The sequence below is a fragment of the Stigmatopora argus genome, chromosome 4 (assembly GCF_051989625.1).
Source record: "Stigmatopora argus isolate UIUO_Sarg chromosome 4, RoL_Sarg_1.0, whole genome shotgun sequence".
Taxonomy (NCBI): Eukaryota; Metazoa; Chordata; class Actinopteri; order Syngnathiformes; family Syngnathidae; genus Stigmatopora; species Stigmatopora argus.
Genome location: NC_135390.1, coordinates 13,223,082 through 13,242,878, shown reverse-complemented (window position 1 = coordinate 13,242,878; position 19,797 = coordinate 13,223,082). Strand labels below are relative to the sequence as shown.

The window sequence follows — 19,797 nt, the reverse complement described above, 5'->3', positions numbered from 1 at the left end:
GACCTGTGGTTCTATTTTTGTAAACATCTAAGAAGAAACTGCTGAGTATCTGAATGTCATTGTAAGCCATCATTACACAGAAAGTATGTCACAGTATGACCTCATTGGGAGAAATATTCTATTAACATGGTTATCTACAGACAGAGAGAAGATAAAGTATAGATACAGCAAGTTGGAAACGATATTAACATTGAATAACATGTTGTTGTTGTTTTTTGTTTGTTTGTTTTTTTTACCTCCGATATGCGTGGGGTTCTGCTACTTGCAGGGGTATTTTCAATTTTGGCCAGCATTTGAGCCGTGGAAATGGTGTATGTCTCTGAGCTACACTTCTGTTTGGAGCACAGCAGAGACAAGGCCACCTTCGTACTGAGGCCTGGCAAGTTTGGGTTGTGTCCGCTGACACTCCAGGTAGAATAAACTGAGTTGCGGGGGTCCCCCTGTGCAGTTGGGTTGGGTTTGACATAGTTAAGGTAGCACCAGTTGACAGAGGTTGACGTGTGAAGGCTTGGGTATGAGCGGGTGTTTGATCTCTCAGTTCCCTTCTCTGGAGTTTCCATCTCCTTTTGATTTCTCACTATTGACTCTTCCCCCTCTTTTTTCTCCTTGTTCAGCTCTCTGTGCCTTTGATTCCGATCCCCCTCCTGTTTGACGTGTGTTACCTCAAGCAAATCTTTTATCTTGTCAACCTTTTCCTGTTGTTCCCCATCTGTTTTACAGTCTCCCTCCTTATGTACATTGGGATCTAAATCCTCTACCTCAACTTCAGACTTGTGTTGTTCGCCGTCTGCTTCCTCTTTGACCCTTTTCTGGTGACGTTGGGCTTCAGTACTGAGCTCAAGACTGGCTGCAGGTGAGAGCATACGTTTACTCCCTCCTGCTCCAAGTGGACCACATTCCTCAACAGAAGGAAAAAGCAGATCCTCAGGATGGGGAATCTTGATGTCTGGTGAGGGAACCTTCAAATAAGACCTTTGTAAATTGCGCTGCTCCATTTTCTCCATGATTGTCATGGTATTTTTCAAAATGGGATCCTGTGGACACGCAGATGTCAGGATCTGGGACAAGGTTGTGTACATAGCTCGCGTATTGGTAGGAATGTGGGTATGGAGGCGGACTGGGACCACAAGAGACACCGATGGTGTGAACTGTGCCACACAAGTGGAAATGAAGGGGCCTGGGTAAGGGCATGAGGCGCTTCCCTCTGTGGAAGGAGAGGTTAAAATATGCAGGGAATGTAACGGTGTGGTAGGCAAGTATAGGGACTGACTCCCACTGTAGGGAAATTGAACAGGAACAAAAGCAGAAAGTTGGTGGAATGGTATACCCATTTGTTCCGCCATGCGCATCTGTATTGGGTCGACCTGCAGAGGGAGAACAGTTTGCGTATGTGAAAAAGGTCTGGTCATGAACTGGGAGGCCGTGGTGACTGGGAGTAACTGGGATAGAGGTGCTGGAGGTAACGTCTGTTGGATGCTTTCTTGTGAAGGAATCATAGTTGGAGGATGGATCTGTTGCTGTAACAACTGCGTAACATTCTCTGTGTCTTCCAGGTTTAAGCGGGTGCTTGAATAGAAAAGAGATTGGCTCAAGTGGGAAGGCCCAGGCTTTGGACTCTCTGCTATGGTTAATTGACTCATGCTACCCCCCTCCTCTTGCTCAGGTTCCCCTAATGTCGCGTGCTTTACAAGGAGACACTTCCGTCGTTCTTTCCAGGCGGATGCTGATTGCTGAGAGGACAAAGAACCCAAATCAAAAGATTTACTTCTGGTGTCTGACACCTGTTCTGTTTTCTGAGGGGCCTGCTCGGAAGCAGAACGCCTCATCTCCTTGTGGCTTTGGTTCTGTTGTTGGCAAGTTGATGGCACAGTCAACATTTGGGTGCTTTGACTACTGCCGCCCCAGACTACGGGCTCTGACTTTGTTGCGTCCTCGAAAGAAGCAGAAAGACTTGAAGTGTGGGACATGCTGCTCTCCTGACTGGGGCTGCGGGGTAGTGACACAGATTCAAAGCTAGACTCCCCAGAAGATTGCGCTGCCTGTGCTAAGCGAAGTCTTTTCTTCTTTGGGGGCAGTTTCTCTGCAGGGAGCTGGGCTAGAGTCTGGCTACGTTGGGGCCACTGAAACTCCTCCACCCTGTCTGCTTCCTAGGATGGATACATAGGAGATCATATTACACAACAGTTACAATATTTTGATCGTAGTAAAAGCTGTTACTGTACCTTAGATGAAGATGAAGTCACTGGCGGAGACAGGGATGGCATGTCAGTATCAGGCTCCACAGTAACAAGAATCTCCGGCACTTGGATGTTGGACTGGCGGATGAGGCGAGATGTAGAAGGTGATGGTTTTGGAACAGGCGGTTGTGCTTGGTGAACCTCTTTGACATTAGTTCTCTCACTTTCCATGGAAAGAGTCTCCTGCGTTTCAAAGGAGCTTGTATGCTGGATTACAGACACACCCTTTCTATCTCGGTGTTGCTGTTGTCCCGTCTCCATCTGTACAGTACCACCTGCATGTACCATGATTAGAGACAAACCAAATGCATTTTTAAATGAGGTGGATGAGAGACTTTTGAGACAAAAGACGTGTGCCCACTTGCTAATACTGGCTATTAAATTTCAATAGCAATTAGGGTAACAGTTAAAGTGTCAGATAAAATTAGTAGTTGGAATCATTCATGTAAATGTTAGAAATAAACTGGTATTGTGGTGACCCCTGAGGGGATAAGACGAAAGTCCAACTTCTAAATAATATTATTTGTAACAATAAAAACAATACATTAACACGTATATTATACAGTCAAGTCGTCTCTAATTTTAGACATAACAGTTCTTTCTGCGTTGAAATCAGTAAAAATAAATAAATAACTAAAAAAATGATGTGACTGATAAATATTGTATGACTTGACTGATGACTTGCTTGATCCAAGTAATAGCTTGGAACTTGCTTGAGTCTTGAAGGTCATTACTTAAGAATTAGTTGCCACATGCATGACAAATTTGTAATTTATTTTACAGTACATTAACAAAAATGATCAACACTACATTATATCTTTATTTTGGCTCTCCTTTAATCCTAATTGATGAATGGCTTTACCGCATGTGATACTTGGTTGCGAATAGCACTTACCAAATAAAGTACCCACATTCTGAAAAATAATTTACAAAAACAAACGCTGCTAGTAAAAATGGCTATTGGTAAGTAACTATGGGGAACCACTAGCCAGAGTGAGAACTGAGCAAGGAAATGAATGACCCATCATATCAATTGCATTGAAATTCCGCTACCATAGTAATATGCAAGCGAACCTGAGAGTGCCTGGCTTTGTACTGGTGGACCTCCGGCTGCAATGATGCCCGTAGACCTCCCGGACATGGTTCCGGACCCAGGAGTTGAAAGATCTTCTTCTATACTCTCCTCCTTCCTCCTCTTTCTTACAGCCATAGCCAGTGCTCTGAACTTATAGTGCATCATCATTGGAGGGCGTTCCTCTCTGCCGGTCTTACTTGGACCGCTACTTTCCTGTTCCAGTGTTTGCTGCGCTTTGCACACACCTTTGTGGGCTGTGTAGCTGTCAACATGCTGAAAGCTTGTTCTACATACTTTGCATTCAAATGTCTTCAAAGTACCGTGTGGTGCTTGTTGCTCTGGATATCTGGCTGTGTCAGTCCCACTGATTGCAGAGGAAGGGTTGAGGGGTATCTCTTCCGGCATAAGTTCGGCACCCAAGGGAACCTCTATGGCTGGTTGTCGCCTAAGCATACGGTGGGCATGACCAATGTTAATCTCTGTTGCCATGGCCTGCTGCTCATCAAATGACTGACAGAGACGGTAGCCTCTGTTAGACCTGATGCCAGATGCAGAGGACTCTAATTGGCTGGTCGTTGATGGCATTGAGCGGCTTCTGAGAAGCGGAACGGTTGACGATACTGGATTTACAGGTGTGTTTGTCTCTGGATTCTGAAGGTCGCTTAAGCCGCTTGGACCAGGGGTCTCTCCTTTGGGATCAAATATATACGGGTCTTTGGAGGTTGTCAATTTGGGTGACTCAAGGCTACTTTTTCTTGACAGAGAAGAACGCCTGGGCTTTACACTGTCAATCTCACTGGTGTCTACCACTGCTTCATTGATTGTTATAAGTTTAGTAATATGTTCTATTACTTGGGTTTTCGGTACAGCAAAAGGAATGCTCTTGTCCTCTGTTCCAGACAGTGGGGAAAGGGGAGACTGGGAATGAGGACTGCGCTGCTGCCCACCCAACCTTCCATATTTCCCAAGAATGATTTCTGCGTATGATTTGGCACTTGCACTGGGAGGAATAACATGGGATAAGTCAGTGCTGCCTGATCCGGAATAGTAACCAGATTCTGTGCTGCCTTTACTTCCAGGGCCAAGAGAAGAAGATGAGGTTGAAAGGGAAGAAGGAGGATCATCAGGTAAAGCCATTGGGCCACGTTTTCTTTCACTAAGCCTCATCGCAAGCCTTTGCTTGACAGCTTGTGTATCATCAGGTCTCTGGCTCTCATTTGATCCTCCTCCCAGCTCCTTACCAACATTCTTCTGCCGAGCCAAAATCTCCTGAGAGGATTTTTTGTGCTGACCTGTCTCATCTTCAGACTCAGTGCTTTCTCCCTCGGTATGCTCCTCGGCATCTTCTCCAACGCCACTGTAGTCTGGCCCACTCAAACTTGGTTCATCACGACTAGATGCAAGGCCTGCCTTAATACGATGAGCATGGGACTTTCGATGCTTGTACAGGTTACTCTTGGTCTTGAAAGAAAATCCGCACGGGGCACAAGGATAAGGTCTTTCTCCTGTATGAGAGCGAATGTGTTTCTGAAGAACACTTGGCTTGGCACATGGACGACCGCAGTAAGTGCACACATACTTCCCTGGTTTGGGGGGTTTCTTCTCTCCTTTCCTGGGAGAGCTAACCCCTTCTTTTGTCTCTTGGTTGGATTGAGATGAGACTTTGTGGCCATGTTCACCTTGGGTGGAGGTTGATGAGCGATGAGATGAGGTTGATGTGGCACCCGCAGAGAAAAAGCTGCCTCCTGAAGGACCTGGGGTTTCTGTATGCTGCCATGCTACTGCTTGCTGTTGTAACCGAAGAAGATCATCACGTTTGGGTTGGCGGTTTTGCAGTCGACACAAAGCTCTGTGTACTGGACGAGGATTGGAAGTCTGCTGGGGCTGTGGACAAGACCCAAAAGAGGATCCGGTTGTCACATCCTGCTGCTCTTGTGTTTCAGAGCGGTCCCCATCAACCGAATGGCTGGGCTCAGCCTCCATAGAGTGAGGAGGGAGCCTCACAGAAAAATACACAAGGGCTCTTTGAGCCTCAGGGAGCTAACCACATGGCAGCAGGGAGGTCAGAGACAAGGGGCTGTGGACGGTGACTGTAAATCACACCAAAGTGCCTCTATCAATGTAGGCCTGAAGTTATTCAAGAGGACCAAGTGAGGCATTGTTAGAATGTGCCCTGGAGCAGCAGTGAAAAAGGTAAACATAGATCATCCTTTGGCATATAGCAGCTCTTCTTCGGTCCAGTTGCAGCCATCATAACATCCCATTCAATATCTTCTTAGCATGTCTCTTGCTTGTGGTCAATATTCTTGATGGGTGAACCAAGAAGCGGTTCTAGAGAAAAACAGAAAAAGAAGTATGAGTTTGCCAAATCGATAAAAAGGCTCCCTAAATGTTGTGTGTGTGGCGGAAGCATCATTAATGAGTCTTTACTAGATCAGCGAAATGTACTCAAATTCTCATCACTTGTGATTAACATTTGATTCTTCTGAAAAAGCAAGAGTGAGAGATTTATAGTATGTGAGATTCAGATATTCAGGGAGCCATGGCACACTGAAATGCTCCTGAATGTGTGTGCGAGCACGCACACACACACCCAAACACGAACACATTTGTGCACGTCTTTTTGTCAAGTCCAGGCTTTACACTTTCAGAGCTTTGTATCAATAAAACAAAACACCTTGCTCAGTGCGCGATCATTTCAATATCAATACCCACATGTAATCACACAGCTGGTAATGATGGATACTAATACGGGCCAAACAATAAATTATGTTGAACCCTTAGGACTGATAAAGTCTCCCAAGTGCTTTTTAAAAAGCCGTTGTCACCCCTCGTACCGCCATACACAGGCACACACACACACACACCTCTCTTTCTCTCAGTTCTCTCTCACTGACGGTAGCCTGGTGCTGGTTCCCATGGAAACAAACCTACTCTGAGCATCGGCAGATGGAGAGGGAACTGGAGGTCTAAATTTATCTCCCAGCATCCTCTCTGACTACAAACACACACTGGCAGCAGGAAGTGAAGGAGGGAGGAATGTGTGCCCTCTGCTTGAATGGACAAGCTGGCATGACCTTTGACATCCACTCTGTTTTTGAGTGACAGCCAGTAGATGTCAATGAAGAGTACGCTTGTATTGTGCACTGTTGTCCTGAAAAATCCAACATTGGGTGTGAGACTCAATGCACTTCTGGAGATTTCAGTCAAGGACCAGCCCTACAATTTAGCCAGAAACTCCAGAAAAGCGTGGTTGGGTTTAAGAAAAACTAGAAACGACTGTAGCAGATGCTGGACCTAAGCTTAAGTACTCTTACTTGCTGTGGGTTGCCACTTAAGTCAAAATGTCTCAGTGGACACCAGTGGAGGAAACAACATACCGGTTGTATTAAAAATACATACTCGGTCAGTCTCGATATGCTCAGCGCAGGGCATGATGGAATTATTGGGACTTTCGAGAAGGATTTCCAAATGCTTTGATAAGGAAAAAAAGCTCGACTTAATAACATTCATCACCTTGATAGTTTTGATAATATTCCTATAGGTCGACAAAATGCTACTTTGGTGTCATTATCAAGTGTCAAAACATTGAAAAACAACTATCAATCAGTAATATTTTAAGATGAGACAGGTTTTAGTGTGTATTTATTACTATTACACTGCTGAACCAGATCTGCTCCACAATTTCGTTGTAGCAAGTACAGTAACAATAGAATATTCTCTTCTATTCTCATATCTTAAAACTATTTCCTTTTGGTTTTCATAGTTTTACATATTTTCACGAGTTTATTATTAGTTGGTTTTCTTTTCATTTTGTACATTGTTGTTTGTCAATGTTAGGCAATCAACAACAGAAGAGACTGAACAACAAAAGAGTCTCCCTATTCATTTTTTGTATCAATTTTTTCAACAGATTCATTGCTTAAAAATGTAGAAGATTGTGAGTGGTTCTGACTCTGTGCTTTCATACACCAGAAGAATTTTCAACTAAGCTGCTACTGATGTCTGTCTCCAGACTACGCCAATAATGTCAACTAGTGGTTGCCCTTTCTAACTTTTATTGGGCACAGGCACATACTTAACTCTGGAAAATCATTAAAACATTATTCATACAACATTATTTGTAAAGAAAGAATTTATTCATACCAATTATAATCAAATAAATTATAATTTCCCATGCAATACACACTAGTAGTTGGAAATCGCCAGCCAAGTGGTTACTCTAATATATGAAGTAGGAGAAAGAAGAGTAACACTTTAAAAAATAGTCTTCAGTTTTGGTTAAAGCTCCAGTGCCACAATGCACATTCCACCGGCTAAATAAAGTAAAAATACATCATAGTGAGATGGGAATGTCAACTGCAATAAATTAAATTGTACATCGGAATTTGATGGGATCTCCCCAAGTCAATATCACAGCCTGTGGCTAAGTTTCATGGAATTCAACTTAAGTAGAATTTGCGAAATCAAATACATACAGCAGAGATACATTAGTTTCGCCATTTTGAACAGAGCCAATGCATTTTGAAAATTACTCATTGAACTTATCCGACAGATAGTGATAAAGAAAAAAAGAAAACAAATAAAGTGAGTCTGAGCATTCTGAGGAAGACAAAGATGGATTTAAATGACACAGAGATAAATAGGTGGGGGGCTGAGGGAGGGAGGGGGGGTCTGAGAGTTAGACAGACAGACAGACAGACAGATTACCTGACAGAGCAGTCTGGTCTTCCCCCTCGGAGACGCTTCACAGGCTCTGTGAGACAAGCATGGAGAGCAAGAGAGTAAGAGCGGATATGACTGCTTGAGTGGGTGTGTTGCCGAGAGAGGCAGAGAGGGTGGGGGTGAGGTAAAAACAGAATGATGGAGAGAGGGGACCAGGGGGGAACACCAAATGAATGTTTCCACTGTACTGTATAAACGTTAGGACAGGAGGGCGCCGAAGGAAATTGAGGGCATTTCATAATAAAGTCAAACAACTAAAAACCTTCTGAAATGTCATTATCACTTCAAAACACATTTTATTGTGTGGCACAGCAGGAAAGTGAAAAAAATAAACAAATGCCACAATAAGATGAATCTTTGTCATTCATTAACTTGCACAAAGATTACATTTCCCCGAAAAAGAGATTAGAAAAAAATATGTGTTTTACAAAGCCAAGGTCTGTTTTGTTATGCTTTGTACAGGGTGCATCTGTTCGTATTTTGACCATAGAGGTTCCAAATAGGCAATCTGGTTTCTTGACATACAATAGAGCAGGAGCCAGCAGGTAACCACCAAGAACCAAATATGTAGCCTGCGTCATTTGTTTCCTATTACTGTTTATTCTTTAAAAAGTGAGAGGGATGCCAAAAACAATAGTTAAAGCACAATATCTTATTTAATTTCAAATCAATTCTTGTGGTGTTTAAGGATAAAGAAAATTGTAAATATTCCAATTCTTGTGGTCTTGACTTCTGTCACAACCATTGCCATCTAACCTACAGTAAATACAAGTCACTTCTGGGTTTCCTATCCCGAATAGCATGGGGCGCAACATCTGTAAATGAATTCCAGAGTGCCATCCATTCAAGTAAGCCCCCGCATTACGCAGCAACGAGGCGAGGCCTATCAACCTTTTCTACACAAGAGAAAGGGAGAGGGAGAGGCACGGACAGAGAAAGCGAGAATTGAGAATGAACGCAGCTCAACTCCTGCTGTTCCATAGAGCGTCGCCTCACTAGCAGAGTACAGGAAGTGTGACTCACACGCTCTAAAATAAACACGCTCACAGGGCGACGAGCCGGCACATACTAGAACGGGCTTATCAGAAAGAAGGCGGTCGGGAACACAGAGGCACACTACACACGCTAACAACGCATGGTTGCCTGGTGGGATGACGGGATGAGTCACAAGGAGGAGCTGCTTAGTGACAGTTCTTTTGCCTGCTTGATTCATCAGAAGATGTCCCAACTCCATTCATGTGATGGGCATTTTTCAGAAGATCCAAATTGGATGAAATAGATTGGGTTTGTTAAAATGCACTGACAGGGGTCTCAACTTATGAAAACTATTTGGAGTGTGAGTATGTATGTGTAAAAAAACACACATACAAAGTCAAACATGTACTCATTATCCATCAGTGCATGAATTAAAAGATTATTCATGCTTGCACTTGTATGTTTAGACACTTGGTTATATGGAGGATGAATAGAAACAAGAAACAATAACAAAAATTCACAATTTTCTGTTTATGCGTGTTGTCTTTTTGGCATTTTACAGCTATAATGGTAAGCCTGGAATACCACAATGAATTTCATTTACATCATTTGTAAATAGTTCAGAAATTGTGGTACAGGTTGAAAGTTGTTTTATAAAAAAAAGCTTTATTGTACTCACATAAACACCTAAAATTGGTAGCTGATAGTAGTTATATAACAGCATTTGCCTGCGGGCACAACATATTTTTATAGCCAATCTAATATGGTCAACATCGCTTAAAAACAAGTGATAGATCCTCTATCAAAATATGCGTTTGTGGCCCTAGTCAAAAAAAGAAAACAGTTCATTATTGACTGACAATGTGTGCAAACTTTATAACAATTGGTTTAACAACATATCTCCTGACAGAACCTTCGTAATAAGTAAGGTGACTCGGATTCGGGTGCAAATATTCGTGATTGGGGCATCCCTAATTAAAATGTATTTCTATATCTCACAGCTCTGGGGTCCTGCGTTCAAATCCTGGTCTGTCCACCTGTGTGGAGTTTGCATGTTCTCCCCGGGCCTGCGTGGGTTTTCTCCGGGTACTCCGCTTTCCCCCCACATTCCCAAGACATGCATGGTCGGCTGATTGGACACTCTAAATTGCCCCTAGGTATGAGTGTTTGGGTGTCTCCTCGTGCCCTGCGATCAACTGGCCACCGACCGATACAGGGTATTCCCCGCCTCTGGCCCGAAGTCAGCTGGGATAAGCTCCAGCACCCCCTGCGACCTTAGTAAGAATAAAGCGGTTCAGAATTAATGAATGTATTCTCCGTGTTAATTTCTGTCTCAATGGTACACTATTCTCATTTAATAAGGGTCATGTCAGAAAGAGGTTTATTGCAGTCTTTCTGTGGCCCCCCTGATACTTCCCAGGACGAGGCATTCCATTGAATCAGCGGGAATGTGCCCAGTGTCATCGTTTTACAGCACCACATCTCCTCGAGTACAACACTACTAAGCAGTGATGTCAGAATCTGGCAGAACTTTGCCAGTTCATTAACGTGTAGGAATCTTGGCAGGGGTCACTTTACTCACTCCAGCTACCATTCCATAAAGCAGGTTTGATTAAATTAAATAACTGAAAGTGCACATGTGAGGGAATAACAAACATTAATTGCTATATTCAGCTGTGAATCTAATCAAATTTGTGTGTGTGGTTACATCAACAAAGCAATCAAACTCATAAATGGTGCTACTCGGAATTCACAAATCAAGATACCACTTTAATATTTTCATACTTAGTTTTTGGGAATATGCAACATTAAAGGAGCGATTTGTAAGCTTTGCAATTCATTTATTTTAATAAATGGCCCTAACACTTCAATAGACATTCAAGAAACATGTTTTTGGAAGTATTTCTAACAAGGGGTAAGGCAAGATTTCCCCATTTTAAAATTCTATGTTTAGCACGTTAGTTGTTATTGTTTTGATTATGTGTTTACAACGGATGTCTCGGCCTCCAAGAATAAATCAGTTACGAGACTAGTTCTTTATCTTCGTCCAGGTTGCCACAGGGCTGCTCTCGAAAAAGCTCTAAGAAGCAAACAGAGCTCGTGACTCGACTCTTTTATTGCCTCTTTGTGCTAAAATACTAAACTTACATTTCAATTGAATTGCATGCTTTTATTGTCATTATCAATTATTATCATTAGCCTCTCTGTCTTTTATGATTGAAATACAATATTGGTAAGATAATGTGGCTTGGTTTTCCATCGCAAAGCCGTTATCTGGCAACCCAAAGGGGCAGGGGGTGTTGGACACCTCAATATTTTGATTATAGTTGCAGTACCATTTTTGACTACCAATCTTACACCATTTTTAAACATTGTCTTCTTTTTAGGAATGAAACATGCAGCAGTAATAGTTGAATCAGTCTGATATTATATATATATAGATATATAGTATATAATGTCTTGATTCTTCCACTACAGAAGAACAACATCACAATTTCGAGAAATCATTTAAAGATGTTTTGGTAAGACCGCAAGGTAACGTTTTTGAAACAGTGAGGGGTTAGTGCATTACAGGCAGTCGCACCCATGGTGTATTTTGGGACTTTGTGCCTTAAATTGCAGACACAGGCAACAAAATGTGCAAATATGGAAAGGCTGAAAGAGGGGTGCCTCTGTTTGGTTTTTAGGCCAGATTATTTCAGAGGTGCGGTATTCCAGTAACTCGACGTGCTGTGTCCATATGTGTTGGGGTTGTGACAGAAACACAATCTATTTAAAGAGGAAGCCCACCAAGTGTACAAAACTCAGTGTGTCCAGCTATTACTAAAACTGCGTCCATTTTGGAAAAAAACTGAGAAAGAAGAGGATATTTGTATATCAAGCGGGCTGTCTGGTCTTCAAGCATCAGTTTTTTAGTTTTAATATATTCACCTCATTCTTGTGCCGTTATAACATTAGTTTTATACTTTACTGGTTGCTTCCTTTTTGTTTTATTGCAACTGAAATTAAACCGTGATAACTTGTGGAAGTTTAAAACGCTTAATGTGTATTTTTATTGATACTAAAACGGATGGATAGCAACTTTTTAGCATTTTTTTAATACTTTGCTTAGTCTATACAAATGCAGCCAGTGAGACATGCATTGTAGACAAGCAATCTTCAGGGGTTTCTTCTTCTTCTTCTTCTTCTTCTTTATTGAGGCCTTGCGGATCACTTCACTAGTCTTCTTCATGTAGTGTGATATACACAAAGACTTCAAAGTTGGCATCTGGGTTGCCTCACGACCCTGACACAGAAAGTCTGGGGTGTCTGAATTGTCTTTACTTTTGCTACACATTTATTTTTCTTCAATTTTGAGGCCTACACTAAAAGTTTGTATTCAGCAAATGAAAGATACAACAGGTGCAAACTCAACCACATTATATTTGGATACATGGATTAAATCAATGTATGAGCGCTACCCACTCTTGCCTCACCCTGGTTTTGAAAAGAGGGGCACAGGCCGAATTTTCTTGAGGCCAAGTCGATCTGAGGAATGGCTTACCCTCTGTGACAAACCACTCCATTCAGACTGAATGTCAGTTTACAGTTTACTCTCACGTCGCCTACGTGTGCCCCCACTGGCCTTTTAGCTGGTTGCCATCCTGTACTAGACACTCACAGGACACCGCACAGTCAGCCCCTCTTCAATCTTTATACTCGTATCCCGACACTGTGGCCAAATCTCCCCTGTTTATGTGTACTCATAAAAATGTGGAGATGTGTGCGAATATTTGAGAATATATGAGACTTGGAAAGCATGCTTGAAAACAACAGAATGGATATAAATAGTGCATGAGGTCAGAAAACAGTCAAAACTATATAACATTCCTCTCTTGCCATTATTACTAACATGTAGAAGTGCAAAAGTATTGGCAGATACTGTAAATTATGTAAAATGGCTCCAAAAACCTTTCAGATACAGATCTACTACAGATTAATTTTGATTTTTTTTCTCCAAGCATTCACAAATGAAAAAATCCTTTAATTCACAGGTCTCCTCATCTCATCTCAATTTCTGAACTGCTTTATCCTCGCTAGGGTCGCGGGGGTGCTGGAGCCTATCCCAGCTGCCTTCAGGCCAGAGGCGGGGAACACCCTGAATTGGTGGCCAGCCAATTGCAAGGCACAAGGAGACAAACGACCTTTCATGCTCACACACTAGGGGCAATTTAGAGTGTTCAATCAGCCTACTTTGGATGTCTTTACAACAGGGGTGTCAAACCGGTCCTCAAAGAGCCGCAGTGGGTGCAGGTTTTCATTCCGACTCAACAAGAGGATACCTATTGCAAGTGTAATCAGTTAATTAAAGTCAGGTGCTACTTATTTTAGAAGACACCTGATTGGTTAAAATGTCGGCACTGGATCGGTTGGAACAAAGACCAGGGCTCACTGCGGCCCTCGGCGGAATTGGTTTGACACGTGCTTTAGAATTTGGGAGGGAAGCCGGAGTACCCGGAGAAAACCCACGCAGGCCTGGGGAGAACATGCAAACTCCACACAGGGGGACTGACCTAGATTTGAACCCAGTTCCACCACTTTGATGCTGACGCAGTAACAACTGAGCCGCCGGGCCACTCCCTAATTCACAGGTATCAAACCAATACCAAAAAGGGGCATGTGGGAGCAGGACATCATGCCAACTCAAACAGCACGGACAGTTGGACCATTGAGGTTTCTGCTTAAACAAGCGAGCACCTGACTGCAATCAACTGATTAAACTTGAAAAAAAATCATCTTCTTTAGTTGGGAGGAAAACCTGTACCCCACGATAGTTAGAGACAACGCACTGCTTAGGAAGATGCCACCATTTTGAAAACACTCATATGTAGTGCATAAACATGAATGACACAATAATCACACTTTGTTATAACTTCTTGAGGTAATCATCGAGCCAGAAGGGCCACATGACTCAAGTAAAGGGAATTAGTGGTGCATTCCTGCAGCTGTCATCACAACATGAACCGACAGTGAAGAGAAACCCGACTCGCTACAGCTCTTCCCTGCCAGCAAGCACACCTCCTTTGAACAGCAACAGGATCAGGCCAGAGCTGCCTTATCATTTGTAAGAAAAAAAATCCTTAACATAGGAATGTGTTCAAAGAGGCAAATTGTAGAAATGCAGTGAGATGACAAGTGACTGTGAGGACAATAAGAAATGTGAGACAGTGCATTGATGTACGTTAGGTGACGAAGGCCATTGATTTCCTGGTAAATCTTGCCTGGTGGCTGTGGATGCCTTATGTCTGTCAAGAGCACAGCCACAAGCTTTACTGTAAGGAAAAATATGATCATAATCATTGCATCCAGCAGTCACATTGTTCACTCTGAGAAGCAATTTGCTACTTGAAAACTGACCTCCATACTCCAGAGTCCTGAACGATCAACAGACAAAAATACTTACATTTACCTCTCTACCTGGTGATTTCCAATGTACTACATTTCCTTCAGGCACAGCGCCAAATTGTCCTTAAGGCCCAAACGTTCCCTTCAAAAGAATGGGCCCTAAAATTCTTGAGCAAGACGAGTACTGTATATTACGACAATAAAATTAGCAATTTAATCAAAAATGTAGTTTGTTAATGTAATAATGTGAGCCCGAGGGAAATAAAGTTTTCAACCTTTTGTGGTCAGCAGAATCTGTCTGGCGAATGCAAAATTAAGTAAGTAAACGAGTTTAGAAAGTTCACCATTTAAATAATTATACTTGGTTTGTTATAATTTTAAATCAACTGGCTAAGTCCAAATCAGCAAGGTCAATTGATACTATAACAATAATAATAACAACAATACAGCAATGTTACTAAATCGAACAATTTTGGACATCTTAATTTTCAAATGTATGGAGACAAACAGACCACAATTGGTTATGTTTAATGCCCTCAAACCTATTTTGCTGGAGCATAACTCTATTAAACTGATCTACTACACAGCTAACATAGGTTGAATGAAAAGCTCAAGTCATACATGTTGGTGAAAAGGCTTAATGTGTGCAAGCCAACTGGCATGCAGTTATCGTTCCCACCGGAAGTAAAACCTAATAGATTAATTGCTAAATATTTGCTCAAGTATGTCACTGAAAACCTAAAAACAACCCCACTGAAGTAATTTGGAGGCAGCCACAACTAAAAATGAATGACAGTCAAAGAGGGAATACTTAAAAGATGATTGGCGTTGGAAAACATAAATAGCTGCCCTCTTACTTGAATTCTGCTGTGCCTCAGCAGAGAGGCATACAGTATTTGTGATTGTCAAAAAGGCACGTTTGAAAACAACATGTTAACAGCGCAGAAAGCAACGCAACACAATACACAATTACACAACGTCAAGAAAAACACACACTCCAAGAATAATCTGATCACAATGTTGTTGCAGAGAAAAGCAATAAAGTGTGAATTACAAAGGTTGGCAGGAAGGGAACATTAGCACAAGATATTTTCAGCATCGAATCATGCAGCTTTGGGTATAACTGTAGCTGCATTTGTGAAAAAGAGAAGATACTATGTTCACTGGCCTCTTGTCTCTTCTTATCCTAGACAACCTGGTCACTCCTAAGGAACCTCAGCATCTTCAACTCCACTACTTCTAGTTTCGCCTCCTGTCTTTTCCTCTCTCCAAGCCATACATCATGGCGGGCCTTACCACTGTGCTCTCGACCTTTACCTTCATCGTCCCTGACACTCTCAGATAACACACCTGATAGTACTTTCCGCCAACTTTTCCCAGCCTGCCAAGATGGAGCCAAAGCTTTGGCCAATGTAAAATGAGTGTGTTAGGAACTTTCTGACATACTCATAGAGAAGATTTATACATCAAGTAACCCTCAATCCAACTCTTCGAACTCACTAGCTTTCATTAGATTTCAGATTGGTCTCCCTCTCCTGTGTAATTTAGGCACACCCACAGTAATGGACGCCTGCTCAACGGCAGAGAGTGGGAAACCAGCCCTGCTGCTTGAGCTAGTGTATTCCCCAATAATGCCTATGAGCAAAGATAGCACCTGGTTAGGAGGCTGTTAGGAAGAAAAAGAAACCAAGAGCAAACGGAGAAGAGGCGTCAAGAGAGTTAATTCTTCCACAAGGTAACATTCAAGGAGCTTCTAATTTCCCCAAGGATACTTTTGTCCAAGGTAAATGAATCTAAAGATACAACCAAAAGGCCTTTACCTCTCTTCGAGGGTGAAGACCAGGGCAAAACGTTTCCACTGAGTATAAACATGGCACAAGCAGAACTGATGAATATTCAGGCTCTGCGCTGACCTAGCTGGGGTTGCTCCTTGTTGTTGCTGACAGTGCAAAACTCTGTGACTACCTGGATGCAAACAACAAGACTGCTGACTATTGGTAGTTAATGACAGCAGGCTTACATAATTGAAAACACCTTAGATCGAAGAACAGCTTCGTTTAGTATTCTTTGTTCTTTTCACAGAGGTGTATTTCAATCATAATCTTTAAAAGATCAATTTTCTTAGCTTATATTATTATTATTATTATTATTCTTTTTTAAATGTATTTTTACGGGAAGCTGGCCATTCACAGGAAACATACAACATTTGTCACTAATATTAAGACAAAGGGGCTCTTTGGGTTCACAAAAGATACATGCTTTAGGAATGTGGGAGGAAACCAGATGTCCAGAGCTGAGAGAGTCAAATTTAAAACAATTAAGTCTAGGGTAGGCGTCATGCTGCAGTGTATCGAAATCAAAAATTGCTTTTAGAAGCAATATTACTTAGGGAATAAGAAAATAGAAAGTTGCATTTTTACCAATGCATGACTGATTTGCGATATTGGAACAAAAACAAAAATGAATCAAGACCAGCATTTCCCAGTGACCAACATTAATCCATCACTGAAACTCCAGCAGCTACCGAAATTACCATTATTTGTACAACAACCCGTTAATGAAGCCTTTTAGAATTTGCAGGACCTTGTCATAGCTGTTTCTGACAAGTGCAATTAACTAACACCTAGCTTAGTTTTAAACAACGTAAGTGTAAAGTTGTACACAGACTGTAGGATATGCTGGAATATGCCTCAGCTAATACGTATATGCCCATATTGACTGATCAGCCCCCTAAAAATTTCCTCACCTCATCCATATTTGCTCTCTAGATATGGAAAAAACATAAAGACCCATGACAGGCACCAAATGAACCCCCACCAATTAATTAATTATTTATTTTTTCACTTTCACAATGAACGAGTATGCGTCAGCAACTTTGGCGGTTTGCTCGAGCAAGAAAGGAGGAGAGTCTGTGGGGAGTTGCAATATTGTGTTGTCATGCCACTGAGAAAAGTCGCTGTAATCATTAGGTAGCAAGGGCTATGTAGGCTTCGCCAGCTGACTAATCACAAAAAAACCTGATTCTTTTTCAGAGGTCATTCCATCAGAAGAATGTGACCAATATGACAGGATAACTCAGTGATGTTGAAGTAATTCACTGACATATGACTGACAAAGACCCATTTTTTGTGGACTACTGGGTTTCGCATCTTTCCTCAACTAATACATCCTAAAAATCCTACTGAAAATGGGAGTTTCCATACCTCTTGGAAAAAACACAATGTTTTCACGGCATAAATTTAGGGAAGTCAGATTAGTCTGGCAGTGCAAGACCAAGAATATGACAGGCCCTCTGATTCTACTGAAGCACAGAGCACAGCCTGTGTTCCGACTAGACCATGCCAGGAAAGTTGTCTGAGGGAACACTAGAGCAAATATTGACCTTCAATTAGTTGAAACGGTCGACTCACTTTGGGGGCAGCAATATAGATGCATCAGCAAAAACATCATAAGCATTTAATGTATATAAACAGGTAGGGGCATACTTGTACAGTGTACATAAACACATGTCGTAAAAATAAACCTCATGGTGTGAAATGACATCAAATGGAAAAGAACAGCATTGCTCTTTAAAAGTCTCAATATGAAAGATATTTTTGCACACTAATTAACGATAGAATCCTCTCAAGAAGTATTTCAAAATGAACTATCAAGACTCACGAAAGATCCACAAGGATTGAAATTGTACAAAAACAATCATTCATGTAACAGTTGTGGATAACTTAAAAAAAAACGTGGACGTAACGGGAAGACAGAAGCCGGCAGAGGGCGTATGAATCAATGGAAAAATGGTGTTTATCATGTGACGTGTTGAAATACAAAATTGAAAGTCAATCAGGAGGAGGAAGTAAGTCAGAATAACATATTTTACCGTAAAAATTCAAACCGGAGGCTGTAGCACCATTAACACAGCCTCATGACTGGGAGAAAAAGGACGCATCCACACAGAGGATCTATTAAGCCTGATACAGAAGTGAAGTTGCTTCTAGAGTTTTTACTTCTTGCTTCAGGATAGCAATTGAAAAACTAATGATTTATCATCGGAAATAAAAATTGAGATATTTTTTTTACTGGTGGGTGCACTGTTGGCGATGCTGGCCAAAAACCTCAGCTAAAGCTTTGTTGTTCTGGTTTCCATGCCATTGTTCCCTATGGCAGCTGGACTACATGCTAACCAACTAACACCGGTATATTTTACTGCAGTTTAACACAAAAGACAACTCAATTCATTGGCCACAGGTCCTTTGTCAGTTGGTCAAAGCAATCTTCAATAAAATGTTTGGATCAAAACAACAGAATAGGCTACTAACCGCCTGCTCCACTTTTATCTGCTCAATTTACTCCGTTCACAGCTTGGTTAGATGGAAAAAAAGTAGGCTTATGCAAAAAGTGTTCTGTGTTGAACTTCAATTTAATCTTTTGCAAATCTGTTGGGTTTTAACCTTAAATAAGTTGAAGAGCAAACAACCTTAGCAAGTGATTACAGTCAACCACACTTGTGCATAATTAACAGCTTCTAAAGTGAGGTGATCTTTAAATGACCTTACCTGACAAAGTAAGGTGCAGCTTGCCAACAGAGACAATGTCTTGACGAATGCATGTGTGCCACCCATACTCACACCGTTCTCCTTCAGGTTTTCATAGCATTTTGTATTTGCATTATTCAATGTTGTTGAGATCACACAACATGTATGATCGATACAAAAAGCTTACATTTTCCTTTCATAACTCACCAAATGACAGATAAACACAGGAAATGAAAAGCAAGGCTCAAAGTTGACTCAAATTTTAGCTGCTTCCCATGTTATAGTAAGGCATGTAATTCAATAAATGCACGTTTTACAAAGGCAAAATACATTTATCAGGGACGCAAAAGTTCACACGGCTGTGTTTTATATATTTTTCCCTTAAAAAAAACGAAAAAAATAATGACCAAAAGCTAGGTGCTGCAGGGGGAGTCAGATAAATATAAGCATTAGAAAGAGATTGTTACATATTATAAATAATATGGAGAAAAATAATGTTTACCATTGGTTATCAAGGAAATTTCCATCTCTAGTGAAATCAGTAAAGAAAAAAAGGGATTCTACTAAATACTGTCCTGATATCCCCAAGTTAAAAAAAGGAATCTAAAAACAATCTGTACTTAAGTCACAAGCTAAGTGGGGAATTTTTGGGGACACGAGTGAGATGAGCTCATCATAAGTGGAGCAGGCCTAGAAGTACTTCCCAAAAGCCCCCTCTTAGACTCCCGCATAGAAGAAATCCCCATGCAATCCTGAAGGCCTTGTTCCTGCGGGGGAACCTTAAAGCATATGCTGAGACAAGGAAAGAGGAGAGGGCGGCTGCTCCGTCTCCAGATCCACTCATCCATATGCATGGTCACATGTTGTCAAGCAA

At 41.6% G+C, this 19,797-nt stretch overlaps 1 protein-coding gene across 11 annotated transcripts in view; it reads right to left on the bottom strand.

Moving 5' to 3' along the window:
- Positions 1-19,797, bottom strand: part of hivep3b (HIVEP zinc finger 3b) — a 35,135-nt gene that overhangs the window by 8,831 nt on the left and 6,507 nt on the right. For 8 of the 11 annotated variants that reach the window (XM_077597584.1, XM_077597588.1, XM_077597577.1 and 5 more), the window contains 4 exons: positions 8,023-8,068; positions 3,312-5,643; positions 2,223-2,512; positions 237-2,147 (listed from right to left, as the gene is read on the bottom strand). In XM_077597584.1, the coding sequence (XP_077453710.1) occupies positions 237-2,147; positions 2,223-2,512; positions 3,312-5,295 (4,185 nt within the window). In that variant the 5' untranslated portion in view covers positions 5,296-5,643; positions 8,023-8,068. The remainder of the gene's footprint in view (positions 1-236; positions 2,148-2,222; positions 2,513-3,311; positions 5,644-8,022; positions 8,069-19,797) is intronic. The other 3 variants (XM_077597578.1, XM_077597581.1, XM_077597582.1) reach the window with 1 other exon arrangement.